General features: G+C 44.4%; 1 protein-coding gene across 3 annotated transcripts in view; it reads right to left on the reverse strand.

Moving 5' to 3' along the window:
- Fam107b (family with sequence similarity 107 member B) overlaps positions 1–18,243 on the reverse strand; it is a 212,950-nt gene that overhangs the window by 2,992 nt on the left and 191,715 nt on the right. For all 3 annotated transcript variants that reach the window (XM_036187762.1, XM_036187764.1, XM_036187763.1), the window contains 2 exons: positions 6,816–6,999; positions 406–556 (listed from right to left, as the gene is read on the reverse strand). In XM_036187762.1, coding sequence (XP_036043655.1) covers positions 406–556; positions 6,816–6,999 — 335 coding nt within the window. The remainder of the gene's footprint in view (positions 1–405; positions 557–6,815; positions 7,000–18,243) is intronic.

Below are 18,243 nucleotides of genomic sequence, written 5' to 3' on the forward strand. Positions count from 1 at the left end.
GAGCTGGTCAACATGACTAGTCTACCTAGCTGGCTTGGTCTAGGACCCCTAGTCTACTTCCAAGTCTTAGAATGACAGGCTGGCTGCCACAACACATCCACCCCACATTTACACAGATTCTGAGGATCTGAATTCAGGTCCTGGTGCTAGCCAATGCTTTATTTAGCCTGAACATTCTTCCCAGCCCCTTGGACTGGGGACTGGCTCTGGTCTCTGGTGCTTTCCTTTTGGTCCTGAACAGAACCTGAGTGCCTGCCTTGGAAGGGATGTATGCCTTCCACTGGATTTGCTTCTTGTTTTCCCCGCAGAGTACACACATGCACATCTGGCCTGCTGGAATTCGGCTTGCCCAGCGTCCAGTGACCTCACGTCTCAGAGCTAGACTGCTTCTCATCCCAGCCCTACCTGCTCCAACTTCTGCTGCCGCTTTAGTAGTTCTATTTCCAGGTCGGATTTCTTCTTCTGCGCTTCCTCCTTCTTCTGCTTTATCACTTGGTCTCGTTTCCTCTTCTCCATCACCTTCTGCAACTCCGGTTTATTCTGAGGGGCCAGACCCCTGCAAGAAGAGAAAATGAAAAAAAAAAATGTTAGCTTAATGGAAGTATCTTTCAGAAGAAGACATGTAATCAAAGGTATCAGCTGATGGACAAGGAATTAACCAGATGACTAAACCAAATGGTTCTTCAACAGGACTCAGACATTCGCCAGCATGGAAGAGAAGCCAAAAGCCTCTTCCAAAGAGTTCATAAAGTCCATGAACTCAATTAAAACACATTAAGCACCTACTGTGTGCAAGACACTTGGCTTGCAAAGAAGACCAGGATGAGTGGGGAAGGCAGGCAGCAGCATGCTCATACAGTGGGTGGGGTAGATCCTCACAAGAGAGGTGAAGATGCATGCCCAGGACATGAGCTGAGTCCACCTGAAGTCATAAGTCGCAGCCTTTAGTCTCATGTGCTGAACACAGCTTAGGCACAGGCCATTCTCGAAAAATGACTGAGAAAAATCTCCTACCTTTCATTTTCCAGATCTGAGAGGGGCTCGCTCTTGTACCTTTAAAAGGTCCATCCAAGGCTAGGCTGTTCGAAGGACAGAGGCATTGGAGCACACTCCCTCCTATCTACCAGCCAGCTATCCCAGAGTATCACTGTTATGTGCTTTATGATATATACAAGAGGTCAGACTTCAGGGAAACGCTACATTCCTGAGAAAGAAACTAGGAGGCCATTTCTTCAAATGGGGAAAACCAAAGCTCAAACAGACCATCCCCTGAGGAAATGCTTGGGGCAAGCTAACAGTAAGACCCCATCAACATGTTCTCAAGTGGCATTTGTAAATTGTATGCCAGCTAATTCACCTTCTCTTTCCTTTAGGATTTACTCACCAGCCCCAGCTCTCTAAGATTCTAGATGAACCTGCCTACCTCTTCTTTACCTTCCTTATTTACTCCGCTGACCCATAAATAATCTCTACTTGATGTTAAAATGTATTAGGTACATTTCAAATAAAAATGCAACACCAAAGCAGGAAAAGCATTCTGCATCAGAGGCAGAACAGGTGTGTGTTAAGTGTGTGTACACACTCATGCTCTGCTCACACACATGACTGCATAATGATCAACCTTTCCACACGGCACACGTAACCTGAGGTACACAGGGAGCCTACACTCTCCCACTGCTGCCTACCTGGCCTGGTTGCTGACTGCTGGTTGCCCTGTGGGGACAGTGGTCTCTACGGATTCTGTCAACTCATACTGATTAATCAACTGGTATTTTGATGAACACCTTTTAAAGAATTATTTCCAAAATGTTGCTCAGGTTATAAAAAAAAAAATCAACAACATATGGAACTCATACAGACTTTAATTTTCTGATTCAAGATTCCATTTCCTTAGCACCCTGTGTGCAGTTTTGTTCCTGTTCATTCTTGGCAATTGTGAAATAAACCATAAAACCATAAAAGTAATCTCCCTCCTTTCATTAGAACTTAGAGCAGTTTTCTTCTAAAACCTGCTAGGGAAAACAGGGGAAGAAGAGGTGCGTGCGTCTTTATCCTTCACTACCAATTTATCCTTCACTACCAGAGGTGGAATATACTAAATCCTCATTCTCTAAACACAGCCACACAAGCCACGACAAACCACCCTATATTTCACACTTCCTAGAAAATCACACACACACACACACACACACACACACACACACACACACACACACACACGATTCTGGCATCTCTCTTGCACAATAAAATCATAATAAAAATTTAAAGTTGTTTAGAGAATGAGGATTTAGTATATTCCACCTCTGGTAGTGAAGGATAAAGACGCACGCACCTCTTCTTCCCCTGTTTTCCCTAGCAGGTTTTAGAAGAAAACTGCTCTAAGTTCTAATGAAAGGAGGGAGATTACTTTTATGGTTTTATGGTTTATTTCACAATTGCCAAGAATGAACAGGAACAAAACTGCACACAGGGTGTCACGGAAATTAAATCTTTAATCAGATAATTAAAGTCCATATGAGTTCCAAGTATCACTGACCAGGTGGGTGTGATGCCTCACTGTAATCTCAGCACTCAGAAGGTTAGAGCAGGAGACTAGCCTGTGTTAAATGCTGTCTCAGAAAAATCCAAAAGTATCATTAAGGAATAATAATTTAAGACTTTCTCAGTTTTGTGAATATATAGGTCTCAATATGAAACTGTAGACAAAATTAAATTTTAGGATTAAGAATTTAGTTATATGAATAATTTAAATTTCAGACATCTTCCTATATTTCACTAGAAAAATTAACTTCAATTATTAATAAATTTTTCTGGGTTATACCAGAGTTGCTGAGCAAACTCTGATGTCTGACTCATTAAGCTGATATCTATTGTAACACAAGAATTAGCTTAACTATGTTAAGTATTCATTTTCTGCTCAAAGCTTCTACAGAATGGAGATGGTCAGATAAAATATTCAGCAATAGAAAATATTGGGAAAATGGTCCTTCTGTGATAATAGTCAAGAAATCATACATACTTAAATTTTACTCCAGTGCATCATTTAACTTTCTGTGTTGATGAGAAAATGAAGAACTGTCTGTAGGCTTGCTAAATCCTCAGAACAGTCTGCAGACTTGACGTCCCAAGACAGGAATGAGCCTTTCCAAAGTTTGTAAGTAAACCCTTCATCCCTTGAAAGGAAATGGTGGGTTCTCCTCATGAGCTCTAACATCTCCATTAACAAGTATGTCCAGCACACATGCATGTGGATAAGTGCATGTGAGAGCAGGTGCCCAAGGAGAACTGAGGTACAAGATCCATGGAGCTGGAATTACCAACAGCTGTGAACCGCCTGACAGGAGCACAGAGATCCAAACATAGGTCCTCTGGAAGAGCAGCAAGTACTCTCGATTGCCAGATCTCCAGCCCCAAGCACAGCCAATTTGTAAAATTCAGATTAGTATTTTATGCCAAAGGGTCATGAAACATATCAATTCTCATAGAATGAAAAGTTGAATGCATATCCCAAGCTCTCTCCCCTTTAAGCAAACTGCAGAGGCATCATTTACACTATATACTAATGGTAAGCATCATAGTTTGAATCTGAAATCCCCAACCCACTCTCAGGATTGGCTTAAAGCCTATGCTTATTTCATTCCTATTATGTGATATTGAGATTAAAAATTTTCAAATGCTGATTATGAAGATATTGAGCTTTTGCTCAAGCTTTTGCATGGATGGATACTGAGAAGAGACATTAAATAACAGTGGTGTCCTCTGTAAGTACATATTATATTTGCAACAGTTTAAACCATCAAGCTTATGATACTTTATTACCAAGGCAACAAACTGATACATATAAATTATTTTAATTTTAATTTAAAAAGAGAGATTGGGAGGCTTAAAATTTTTTTTTATTACATATACTTGTTTTTTTATGTATGTGCACATATGCCTGTGTGTGTGTGTGTGTGTGTGTGTGTGTGTGTGTGTGTGTGTGTTCAACACATACCACAGTATGCATGTGGAGGTCAAAGGACAACTTGCTGGACTCACCTTTCCCTTACTATGCGTGTGGATGAAGGACTAAACTTGGGTCATCAGGCTTGGCAGCAAGCACCTTTACCCACCGAGCCAGCTCACTGACCCTTGAGGCATTTTTAATGGCAGTCTTCACCCCAAGGACAGCCTCCCCACCAGAGCTGCTGACACCTGCCCCAGGAGTTCTCTCTAAGCATCTCTCTCCTTCTAGGTCATGGGACTGTGGCTTTGTTGGTTTTGGCACTGGCCAAGTGAGGGTGCTGCTGGTCGAGTGTTAATGGTCCTGAACACAAGTGCGGATATTTTTCATAAATGCTTAGCTCCTGCCTGCTTTGATACACAACACAAAAAAGAAATCATGGATTGGGTCTTTGGTCTTCACACGGCCAGAGCAAAGGCAGGTCCAGCGATATCTAAAACAGATCACAGGATCTGAAGCAAGCCTGCCTGGAAAGTGATGCCTGCATTTTGCTGAGGAAATGGCCTGCTGAGTGGGCTCCAAACTGAGGGGCTGCTTTCTGTAGGCTCCCATTCTTCTGACTGTTCTGCTCTAGGGCCTCCATCCATTCCAAAAACTGGTAGGGGAAGGGCTACCCTGTCAAACTCTAAGAAGCATTTTAGCTGAAAAGTTAATGAATTTTGTGAAAAAGAAGAATAAAGCAAAAGTCAATCTTAATTTTACTGAAAATACATTTTCTAGATTACAGGCTATAAACTACTCTGCCAAAATATTAGCAGCCTGGGTCATATTGATGCTAAAAGTAGGACTTAGAACAACCAGAAACCCCTCTTCCCTTTTCAACATTATTCTTTATTGATTCTTTGTGAATTTTACATCATGTACCCCAACCAAGTTCATCTCCCAGTCCCTCCATATCACCCCTCATCCCTGCAGCATGCCCCCCCAAATTACTAAAAACAATCAAGCAAACAAACCACCTCCCTCTTCTGTCTTTCCAACACCTCTTTATTCATTCCAGTGGCATTGGGAGCTGCAGTGTGTCACACAGTATACCCTTTTGTCCACTCAGCCCCACCCACAAAATGTTCATTGCAATGAGTCACTGGTCTGGTTCAAGTCCCCTGGCACACCATTATCACTGGACCTTCACTGAAACTCCTCTCAGAGATCCTGCAGCTATCATTCCATGGGACCAGTGCTCCAGCAGGTCCTAGATGAGGTAGATATTAGGGTGGGCCAACCCAAGGCCCCGGATGTGGGTCTGGGTGGTAGCTGAGCTGGTCAATCTGGACCATTGGAACAGCCTTCTCAGGTGAGGGGCAGAACCAGCTCTCCAAGGCCCAGGCTATCAAGGCCAGCTCTCTCATTCCCATGGTGAAGGATGGGGTCATTTCCCCCGAGTGGGAGGGGGCAGCTCTCCAATGGAGGGCAGGGCCAGCTCCTCTGCTGCAGTGTCTAAGAGGGGCAAGACCAGCTATTCTAGGGCCAGTGATGGGCAGGGTGGCTAAGCATGGCCCTCGGATTTCAACATCCATGGTTCCTATGATTGTAATAACACAGGCCATGGGCATCATCACAGACCCCAGCTGCCTCAGGAACACAGACTCAAGACATGGGCAGCAGCTCAGGCCTGGACATAACCATGACCCTGGTGGCAGCACAAGCCACCCAGATCAGTATGGCCCCAGCGGCAGCAAGGCCCTCAGACACCAACATGGTCTCAGGGGATAGATACTGTTTATAGAAATTAAGACAATACTATAAATTAGAAAACGAAGTGAGTAAATGAGAGGAATCAGGCAATTAATACAAATCAAACATGAGAGACTTAACCTTGCATAGCTACACATTTTAACCCTCCAAATTCACCCATGTTTAACTTGCTTTGAGCATCTTTCTTTAGAGTCAGTTGTAGATCTTTCCATGAAGGCTTAGCAGAGTGTTAGGGGATGAGAAAGCTACAATCTCACAAATCTGAATATAATCCTATGTAAAGCGTACTCATTCTTCAATAAAGTGATCCTGTGTCTTTAACTGTCCCTATGCACTGGTCTGTTCTAACATCACTTAAAAAGCAGAGGATGACTTAATGGGTAGAATGATTGCTATGTAGGCATAAGTACTTGAGTTTGAATTCCCCAGAACTCACAATTTAAAAAGGAAAAAAAAAATCCTAGTCATGGTAGCAAGTACCTGTAATCCCAGGACTAGGGTGTGGAGACAGAGGGTCCGGAGAGCTTGCCGCCAGCCAGTCTGGTCAACCAGAAAGCTCCGAATTGAGTGTGACACCATGTTTAAAATGAAAAAAGGTGTGACAGGCCCAATGTCAACCTCATCTCGACATGTGCCTTCCCACACACTATACACAACATGTAATAATAAATTAACAGATAGCAGGGACCCAGGCCTAGAAATAAATAGGAGTGCTCCATAAAATATGCATACATAGCTGGGCAGTAGTGGCACAAACCTTTAGTCCCAGCACTCAGGAGGCAGAGGCAGGCAGATCTCTGTGAGTTCGAGGCCAGCCTGGGCTACAAAGTGAGTTCCAGGACAGGCTCCAAAGCTACACAGAGAAACTGTCTCAAAAAACCCCAAAGAAAAAAATATGCATACATTTGGAAAGAGACAGTGTAAAACCCTGCCAGTGGCAGACACACCTGCAGGAGCTTCATGGAGAGACAGTCTGGCTCTGGGATGCTCATTAACAGGATGCCGTCAATATGGCGGACAAACAAAAAAATCCTTTGAAGCCTTTGTAAACACAATTAAAACAAAACGGTTACCTTCAAATTCCTGAAGGAAAAAAACATTCAAGAAACTGCCATACCTTTTTTGATTCATAAGGAGCTCTCTGTGGAGGTCTTGATGGTTTCGGGATGTTTTGACAGGGTTGATTAGCTTCTGGGGCTTAATTAGTTCAGGATTGTCATCTTCTATGTAGTCTGGCTCGGCCATGATGTTTTTAGGAATGAGACAGGAGTCTTTGGGATCAGTATCCTCAAGTGGGCTATCTGAAACACAAAGAGAAGGTACATTTATTTGCAGGCTTTTCTGTCAACACTTCCTTCACTGATGCTGAGGCCCGGAGGGCTGGGCCTGGACTGTCACACTAGGGCATGCTGTCCTCTGGTGTCTACTTCAGGGACATCATCAACTAATCCTCCTAAGGATTAGAAAGCAACAGGGCAAAACAAGAGCCCCCATCTCATTCCTGTTCATGCCAATCACACCCCAAGTTCCAGTCACACAGGACACTTCCTGCCACCACATCTCAAAGACGAGCTCACAAGAAACACTTGGGTACCATCTCTTTCCTCAACCTCAGCAAATGAATCTGCACTACCCGAGACTGCATGGAGACAAACTTCCAGCACTCACAAGGGTAACAGGAGGCCTGTTCCCTTCCATCCACTCATCTATTCTTGGGGCTAGAGCTGAGAGAGAGTGAAGGAAGGGAAGGTAGGTGACCTTGCAGCAAGATCCCTTTGGGGACATGTAGAGAATGTCTCTGGAATATAGCAGAACAGCATGCTGACATACTTGGCCTGGGACTTCCTCCCTGGCTCTCTCCAGGTCTTTCTGGAACTGTCTACTCTATGACTCTCATGTTTGCACCCCTTCATGGAGACACTCTTCCAGAGAGCCAGGCATCTGTCTCCTTTCTTAGAACCTGTAACTAACTAGGCTGTGTGCAACATGTAGATGCCTATGAATGTGACTACTATTTCATGACAGAAGAAAAATCCCACTGGGGCCTGGAGCAAGAGCACCAGGACCAGCTGCATGGCAGAAACCAGGCCCCGGGTGGCGCTAGAGAATGACTGCCATGCATGCCAAGATGCATTCCTTGGTGCTGACCCCATCCCTGCTCCCTGTCCTCAGAACAAACCAGATGAATACTTCATAATAATTAACGGGAGGTTTGAACTTGCCTGTCCCAGTTCAGTGACTTTGAGTTTCAACCTCAAAATCAGTTAAGGGCCTAACTACAAAGGAGTATTCCAACCTTCCCTTCTCTGGAAAGTCCACAGTTACGACTACTAACTTTGTTTACTTCCTCACTTACTAGGTGGGTCAGAGAACGAACCACTGGATCAGAGAACAGGGGAACGTGTGGGAGGAAGAGCCACACCCAAATGGTTCCTATCCAGCACTGCCACCTTCCTGATACATACACCACAACAAACATCCAGACACAGGGTAATGTAGGTTTCTGTCCATTCTCTGTAAGGCAAGGACCACCTCTCCTCTTGTTCTAATCCTGGCTCCTCCAGATATGTGGAAGATGTTGCATGAACATTGATATATGAAATCTGCACCAAGAGAGTGAGAAAAGTTCCTCCGTGAACAGGCTCTTAGGCTAGTGCCAGCTTCTCCCTCTACTTCTGCCCATGGAAGCCAGCCACCACAGATGGTTAAGGGAGGAGTGAGGCTAAGCGGAGATGGAGGAACAGAGAGAGCAGGGCCTCTGTCCGTAGACTCCAGGGTAGACACTGGGGAAGAGCAAACATGCATGCTGCAATAATCAAAGCAGGGGTCTGAGATTCAGGGTTATCAGTGATGTCTCTCTGAACTGTCACCAAATGGTGCTGGATACCTAGCATAGAAGCCAAAATGAGGCAAAGTGACAGCCAACAACTACCAGCACCTTAGGAATAGCAGGTGCAAGGGCAGGGCCACATCTGGTTCCAGCAACAACCCTAGAAATAAAAGACTCAGACTCTTCAACAATCAGAGAAACAGAACTTACTATTAGGCTGGTACTTATATTGCTAGCGGCGTAAGGCTAAAAGCAAATTGCAAGTCCACTTTTGGTTTGCCAAACTGCAACACGTAATGTTTGTTTATAGCAACTGATGTAAAAAAAAAAAAAAAAAAAAGATTCAAAATTAACATGAAAATAATCATACTAGACACCCAAAGAATAAGTCAACTAAAAATTTTAACTGTAGCTGCATCATTTTAAATATTTGAGGTAACACTGCATGTAATATTAAGGCTCAAAGCTATCAAACGAGGAAAACACAAAATAGAACCCACATATTCCCTAGATGCTGATAATATCAATATATCAACCGAGAAGCCCTGCAATCATAACCAAGAAGAAAAACACAAACCTTGTATGTAGGGAGTGAGGGAGCCCATCATAACCAGCTTGACTTCAACACTGCTGCTCCCAGGCAAAATGTGACCCTTTGCTTGAAATCTCAAATGCACAAGGCACAGTTCTACATTCCTGACCGTCTAAAAGAGCCCAGAGAAGATTCATTCTAGTTAATCAGTAGACAAAGCAAGCCACCTGCTTCCATAAAAGGACCTGCTTCTCTACTCCAAGCCATGACATCCATTCAACACAGGAGTGACTCCACAGGTCAAAGTTACAGAGGGAGGGAGGGTTGGGAGCAGATTGAAGGCAGACAAGGAAAGAATAGGGTGGCCCTCAACTCCAGGTGACAGGAGACTCGGGCCAGGATGCTGTACACAAGTAGGTGGCCAGCAGAGTGTTTATGACTTCTCTTTTAGACTTCAGCTTCTTGGAAGGCCTCCTCCCTGACAGTAACAGTGGGTGAGATGCTAAGTGAGGTCTCCTACGAGACAGACAAGACCCTGGGGCAGTGAGGTGGAGCTCCATGAGTTCTTCTCTAACCAGAGCAAACACCGTCTTTAATTTTCTTTGACTTGGAGTAGGGGAGTGGGCACAGGAGCCCCACGCCCCAAGTACCATGTGCAGATTCTGAGCCTTCCGTGGCCCAGGCAGTAGGTGTGTGCAATGCTCCTCCTGCAAACTGCTGTAAAGGGACTTGGAAAAGGGAGTGAACTGGCCCTGTACCCTCATGACTGTCCCACAGGGTGGCTGGCACAGGAGCTGGGGACTAGACAGGGTCCTTTGGCTTTCCACCTGGAGCCACAGCTAGGGCCAGATGCAGCCATCTCTATGGCTTTCCTACCGGCCTCTTTCCTCTGTCAGCCATCCTGTTCATAGTTCCCCAAGTCCGACAACAGAATCCTGATCCTATGGCAGTGTGTCTGTCTCAGAGGGCCCATGCTCTGACTGAACTGGCATAAACACTATGGACTGCACCATCACTCTCCTTGGCCTTCCTCTACCAGGAGGCCTTGGCCACTTCTGCTCCCTCTAGCAGGCACGATGGTCCTTTTCTATTCCATCCACTGAGCCTCACACCAAGCCAAATCTCACTCATCCTCTCAGATGCAGATACGTGTCAAGTCTTCCAGGAAGCTTTTCCTAATTTCCTGACTATAATTAAACTCTGGCCTCCAACAACTACGGAATCATCTTTCCTCCCTCTTTCTAGTATGCATCAATTGTGTGCTTCAGAAATATCTACATGTAACTTCATCCCTTTATTGCAAAAACTGTAGCTCTTCACACTCTGCAGCCACTTTGAATTTGTTCTTTGGCAGGACTTAAAAGAAGTGGCCAAGTCGGGGTAAGCTATCAGTAGAGGGAGCCCCTGAGCTACTTGACGTCCTTGGCCTCTTGGAACTGTGCTCAAAGTAGGGTGGGAGACTGGGTGGGGTTTTCACAGGGCATCAAGCAACCAAAATGAGAGTAAAGATGCGATAGAAAAGCCTAGAGGTAAACGGGGTACTATCCTTACATGAAGTATCTCTTCTAGAAATTAACACAAGATATTCTCATCATACTGATGCCAGTGGCCAGTAATAACTGGACCACAGCATCAGCTTTTTTTATGTTGTTGTTGCTGCTCCTCTGTCTATCAAATATCAAGTCAAGGAAAGAAAAATCAGTGCTGGCTCAACCAAGGAGAAATACCGTAGGCTGAGATCTTCGACGAGGCTTAATTTCCTTGACTTCAATTGCCTGACTGTCTTTGAAAATGAGCGAAATAATGTGAAAGTAACCTGTTATTACCTAGGCACCCTCTTTAATCTCTGCCATGAATAAATAGGAGCTATTACTAGCCAAGCTATAGCCCACATCATTACCTATTGTATCTAGAGGTGTGAGTAACTCATTTCTTTTGGCCATATTTTCTTCCAAACCATGACTTCAAATTAATAATGCAGTTTTCCTCACTGGTAACATTCAGTGAATATGTGTGGATATATATATCCATATCCATGAGTGTATGTGCATGACATTTGTGTATAGAGGACAGAGGACAACCTCAGAGGTCTTTCCTCAGAAGCTCTTCACCTTGTTTGGATACAGGGTCTCTCACTTGGGACTCACCAATCAGGCTAGGCTGACTGGCTAAGGAGCCCCAGGGTTTGCCCTGTCTGCCTCCCCACTGCTAGGGTTACTTATCACACCACTATGCCCAACATTTTATAAGTGTGCTTGGGATCACACTCAGGTCCTTGTGCTTGACAATAAGCATTTTTAACTATCAAGTGCTTTCCCCAGTCCAATATTCATTAGCTCCAAGACCACCACGCTACAAAAACAAGACCCTTCTGGCAAATGTTCAAAGGTCTGCCTATCACTCTACTGAGGTACTACACTGTGTCCTGATGACTCCAGACAGTGTCTTTCCAAGTTAAATAATGATTCCCAGTAAAAACCTTCCTCATGGAGCTAAGAGAACAAACACTTATTGTGGCTGTCACTATCAGGCCATTCTGGTTCCATCTTTGCACATCCGTACACAAAACAGATAAAATGTGTGGTTGAAAATTAGAATACAGATTATGGCAATTTTCATTTGCCTAAATATAAAAAAAATTTTTTTGATTCTATCTGGAAGCCTTAAGACTTGAATCTTGGTTTAAAGAGTTATCTGTTTTGTGGCAATGCATATACCAGATGCATGCTCACATACAGCAGGGCACACCAGAGCCAATCAACACCAAGCAAGTGAACTTTTGAACTGCAACAGCTACTCCCGGAATGCTAAAAGGATCTGGAGGCATTCTTTCCGAGAATCTATTCCCCAAACTGGCTCTAGAAGATTCTGGCAAATGCAACTAGCAACTCTGAGAAATCCAAGATGCTTAAGACTGTAGCCTGGCAAACTGAGGCTTGGATCAGCCTGAAAACCGGAAGGTGCTTCTGATCCAAAGCAGTCTCCTCCCTCTTTCCCCCGGATCCCAGACAGACAGGAAAGTGAGTTAGTGCAAGAGACTCTCTCCCCAGTGGCACTGGCCTCATCTGCCAATGTCTTGAACAGCCTGGCCTTAAGGTGAACCTAAAAACTCAGTGTGGAACCAGGAGCCATCATCTGATACCCAAAGGCATTTGACAAATGCTTGGAGGACCTCTGGCCACAAACTTGCTATGAGAATACTTGGGGGAAGACACCCCTCTGGGATTATCTTTGTAAACAAATAGTGTTGCTTTTTCCTATTCTGCCAAGCTCTACTACTGTTAGAGGAGACCCTAGCATTCCCAAGTGGCTCATTTAAAACAATGATGAAATCTTGACCAATTTGCTCCCAATATGCTGCTGTCTGAACACCATACAATGACGTTCTTGGGAAAATGTCCAAACTCATTTTCTCATCAGTTTTCTTCACCCCCTCCCCCCAATGTATTTTTAAAGAGGCGCATACTTTATATTTAGACAATGGGAAAAGCAGAAGGCGGAATGAAGAAAAGCAAGAAACATCCAGAAGTCAGAGCATGTACCAATAGCCGTGATATGCTGGATCAGCGTCAGCTCCAATCAGTGGTGATGGTACAAATAACACTTGGGTGTATGTACTTAAGAGTCAAACAACTCCTTGTTATTTGCTATCAAGACGATGTTATCTAGGAGTGGCTGGTGGAGGGAAGACATCAGACAGGGGAGGGGGCATTCTGGGGTATGATGTTCCATGTGCTAATACCAGCTTTGGTGGCACAAGATGTTCACTCTGAAGATTCATCAGATGGCACTTTCTGGTGCATGCCCTTCTCTGTAGGCACAATAAACACATCTCAACAATGGCTGTTAAGACTATCAACTAAAAATCACCTGTTGTTTCAATGCTATTAGCATATGGCCTTGCCAACAGCAGAATATCTGAGAGAAGCTTTGGTGAGGGTGCAGTATTGATAGTGTACCAGAAGCCAGAGGCCTTGAACCAGACCAACAATTCATTACAATGAAAATTTGCAAGTAAGGCAGTTTGGGCAAAAGGGTACACTGTGTGACACATCACAGCTCCCATGGCCACTATGGCAAATGAATATGTGATGGAGAGGTGGGAAAGATGGAAGAGCAAAATTTTGGGGGGTGTTATTTTATTTTGTGGGGGGAGGCTACAAGGGTGGAGGATGGACACAGAAGGACTGGGAAATGAATAGGATTGAGGTGCATGATGTAAAATTCATGAAGAATCAATAAAAAAATATGAAAAAAATAATTTGACCTTGCATCTCATTAGACATGTAGGCATAGTAATCCTATGCCTAACCTTAACAGCATAAAATAGAGACATGTTAATACCACAACGCATCTTGGGACTTTTATTCTGCCTCCAGCCCAATAGCTGTCTACTTTACTCATTATGCATAGGTTCCATTGAATATTACACAAAACAGGCAGAACATGTCCATCAATGTATGCAGACAGTAAAGAGCTGGCTTGAGAACAGCAGTCCTGGATAGGCCCTTGCTTAGGTCATTCAGCAGTTATGTGATTTTGTTTAAATGGCTTACCCTGCATCTCAGCTTCCTTAACTGGAAATCAGAGCTAACTTAAAACAGCTATGGACTACTCGAAGCATGAGAAATAGGTGATGTGGAACTCATCTACCACCCACCAGTGCCCATCCATGCCCCAACACACCAGGTCAACAATCGCCTTCTCTGTAATGAAAGTGCTAGAAGAAGGGATAATGACAGCATCCTGCAAGTCTGATGTAGAAACAGAGAGTTAATGCTGATGAACCCAATCTTGGCCTCTGTTCATTTTTCCAATCTTGACCCAGAAGTGTGAAAGACGGGGACAGAGAGAAAGTAGAGAGAAAAAGAAAATCCCTGATAGGCCAGGATGGATCCCATGCCTGCCATGGCCTGGGAAACCCCGTGAATTCCCCCCAATCTCCTTGATTCAGTCTGGTCTCTAACACTGAATGGTCTTCCCTCTCCTCAGGATTTTTATTAATCTGCTGCACATAAGTAAATGTCCTGAGCACAGGCCAATGCTGTAAATATGAAAGGTCTTACAGAAAACCAAGTGCACCCAGGGCAGGTTTGCAATTTATCTAATTTCCCACATATCCTATGGAACATGAATTAACCACCAGTTAGTGAAACTCCAAAAAAAAAGAAAAGAAAAAAACCAAAACAGAAACAAGGGAGATCCTTGCAGAGGCAATGTTTGTATAATATTCAAGGAAACCCTATGCACAGGACACAAGCAGATAAGCAACAAGCTGTCGGCTACTGTACTAGTTTACACATCTACATTCCATGCCCCTGACATCAGACAAAGCTTACTAGGCCTGTGTGTTTAATATGGAGTTCTGGGGTCACTGTGGATTTACACTACCGTTTAACCACAAGTTATTCAAGTATATACAGTGGCTACAACAAAGTGAATGGTGGAAGCATAGCTCAGAGAGATAGTGTGTCAGTGTGGTACCCAGATCCCACCGTGGGATTCATCAGAAGATGTCGATGCTGCCAATTAGTAAGCAAAAGTTAGGGTTGTTTCCCATGAACACTAGCAGGGAAAACAATTGTATTCCTTCTGCCTTCTAGCCACTCAACATCCAACACTGCCAAAAAGAGGCCTTGTCTAAAGTTGACCAATTATGTGAGCAAAGCCAAAGTAAAAGATGGCAATCGCTGACCAAGCCAGTTTTGATAAGAAGTTGGATATTCAGACAACTTTAGAAAAGTCTGAAGACAGAATGCAAAGCGATGATGTAAAGAAAAAGATAGCAGTGTTGAGCTGGGGTGTGGCTCAGAGGCAGGGAGCTTGCAGAAAGAAGCTTTTGGGACCACAGGCAGTACCACACAAGAATAAATAAAAACTACACACACGCCGGGCGATGAGATGGTGTTTAGGAGGTGACTTAGATCCTTCAAGGGCAGAGTTTAGCATGCCCTCCGAGACTATAATATTACTCTGAGTGGGCGCGACAGTGGGAGAAAATGTTCTTTGGCCTTGGGGAACAGTAGCACACCTGTGCACGTGCTGAGCGAGGTGACCAGACAGCAAGTTCTCATGCAGAGGTGAAAATACAGCACAGTAGGATGAAGACAGCATGTAGTGGTATTTGCTCTGTCCATGACCTTGAGCTATAATGCCCAAAGGAGGCGTGCTTCTTGCCGTAGTATGTGATCTCTTAAAAGGAAAGGGAGAGGGGCCCCTTCTCCCTGCTTCCTGCTATGATAGAACTGCCAGGTGGATTCTCTCCTGGTCAGATAAGAGGACAATTTCATCTGTCTACTCAGTTCTGTATTCATGAGTGTATTTCCTCAATTTATCCTAATAAATTTCCCTAATACTCCTTAAGCAGACCCACATGGATTTCTTGCATTAATAGCATGCCAGAGCCAAATACCCACAGCCGACTTAGTACAAACTGAGGCTCAAAAGCACAGATTGGGTTATCAACCCCAGGAATCCATTAGGGATTAAGCCAGCAAATGGCTGAGTCTAAGGACTCCAGAGAAATATCATCCATGGTAGAGCCTTGGCAAGCATCCCCCTTCCCAACTGTCCTCTGAGGGCTGGTTGTGCCCCTTGGCCAATCAGATGTTCTTTCAGTTGAAATGTACTGTGGAATGTGATCCACAAGGCAGCCAAAGACAGGAAATGGATCACTAAAGACAACAAATGCTCTTCTTCCTCTACTCAGCACCACTGTACAAGTCGGTCCCCGCTCCCATCCTTGTCATTATCAAGCCTATGACTTCCCTGTGGGTAGCTTTCTCTTCCAATATAAAACTGTTGTCCATCTGCTGCATTTGAAAGACAGTCTTTGGGGTCTGCACCAAAGCTTTTTTTTTTTGCTCCGTGGCCTTCAATGACAATGGTGTCCAAGAACAGTCTAGAGCCTTGGGCCCCACCCCTACACTTGCATCTGAAGACACTGCAAGCTCTCCCTTTATGCTACAATGTGAGCCATTTCTAAAGTAAGCCTGAGCACCATTGCCATCTTTCCTAGCTTGACTCAAATTCCAGCTGTGGACTTCAACACCCACCTCAAGACCAGCTGTGCAGCCAAACTTCATTTCATTCTTTATCTACAGCAGTACTAGACACTACCTAGGTACAAGAATGAAAGGCCAGCCAGACCTCGCCCTACCTAGCTATTGCTGCAGCAACAATCATCCAGGCAAAGACAGGCGAAAGCTGCTATCTAGTGTGTGCCATCCACACCAGCCTGCCATTGGTAGAAGCCATCCTGTGTTCTCCTAAGCTTCCTTATTTCACACCTGTCTCAGAGAAGGTCCTCTCAAAGCCTCCATGGAGGACCAATCTACCCTGGATTCTTTTCCACAAATGTACTTGGAAACCATCCTCTTCATTGCCAGAATCCTCCTTCCCTCTTCCCCTCTGACCTTGCAATCAACTCCTCTCTGGGCTTCATCACTCCTGACCATTCTTCCATCCCTTAAACAAATCCAATATGCCAACTTAATCAACTCAGAAGCCCACAAGGGAAGCATTGCTGTCACCTTAGGAGAGAGTGTGCAGCTGCCTGGCCTCCCTTCTGGGTTTCCCATAGTCAGGTCCTCAGTCATCCTTCTGAATTTCTGGGTCCTGCTCTCCCATATCAACAGTGCACACAAATACACACACACACACACACACACACACACACACACACACACACGTCCTCTTGTTTCCCCCCACACACATATGACTCCACCCTCCAGTATAATGAAAACTCCATACTTCTGCAAAGACCTAGCCCGAAGCTTCCCTCTCCATGAACTACACAATATTCCTAATGTGCTGTCTCCCTGTCATGGTGTGTAGGATACCCTTGCTCCCATGGATTTAACGCTTAGACATTCCTCTGCCCTGGGAGCTAATTCTTCACACCATCTCTGGTGTGTCCCTGCAGAACAGATCCTAACACCACAGCAGAAAGAGACCTCTGATTCACTTCCATCATCACCCCCTCCCACTTCAAGCACAACTCGTTGGCCTATGCCACACAAAGCAGAAGCAGTCACACTGTGACACCAGATCATCTATTAGAAATCTGGGGCTGCCAACTACTTGTGCCATTAGTTGAGTCCCAGGAGACCTGCTGCGCCTCAGGTCTCACTCCACATTGCTTTCCACAGGCCCACACAGCATGTCACACCAAGGGCCGTTTTAACAATGTGCTAATTGAATGAAGCACACACTGAGGGATCAGAATATGCAATGGAGTCACCAACCTCACTCAGTTCCATTTCTGGTGATTCTTCCAGTCTCACTTCTTTATGTCTCCATGAGACATTGTAAATACTTTTCTTAGGATCCTAAAATTAATTTTCAACTTTCTTATCCCTCCTAGTAAGCTAGAAAAGGAGAGACCTGACTCTTCCACATTCCTTGTCCTCAGAAATATCAGTCACATGTTGTTCAACTGAATGTGACCAGGTACTGGTCATGCCAAGCCTAGAAGGTGGGCCTTGGATTTGCAAAGAAGCTGAGAACCATGGAGGGCAGATCGACATAGCTTTGTGCAAGTTCCTTCTCTAATTTGATCTCAGGAGTTTGGCATAAGTTCTAGACAAGTTCTATTTGCTACAGATCTCAACTGGGAAACCAATGTCCATTTCCCCAAGCAACATCTTAAGCTTCCTCTTAAGACAGCTCAGTAAAATCCTGACTAGTAGTCCATACACAGCACTGGGCTGGTGAGCTAGATCAGCAGAAAAAGCCCTTGCTGCCAAGCTTGAGGACCTCAGTTCAATACCCAGGATTCAGACGAGGAAAGGACAGAACCAACTTCTTCATGCTGTCTTCTGACCACCAGAGGTGTGCACCAGAATGTGCAAGCAACCAACAAGGTTTTGGCCACCAAAAGATAACTCAGATTTGTGTCAGGTGTGAAATAAATATTTGTACCAGCATCAGTTCATATAAATGTTCCCCTGAAATAATTAGTAGTTCATGAATATGCAGCACATTAATCTAAACAAGCCTCCAAGCAACTGAAGTGCTAATTAATGATCCTGTTAATAATTGATTACCCTATACTCACTGCCCTTAAAATTGCTTCAGACTGATAAATCATACCTATCATGTAACGGCTGAGCAATGACCAGTGCACACTTTAGATTTAAGAGCTTCCTTTTCTCCTGCATAAAATAGTTTGAAGTCTGAAGT

This window comes from Onychomys torridus, chromosome 5 (genome assembly GCF_903995425.1).
Source record: "Onychomys torridus chromosome 5, mOncTor1.1, whole genome shotgun sequence".
NCBI lineage: Eukaryota > Metazoa > Chordata > Mammalia > Rodentia > Cricetidae > Onychomys > Onychomys torridus.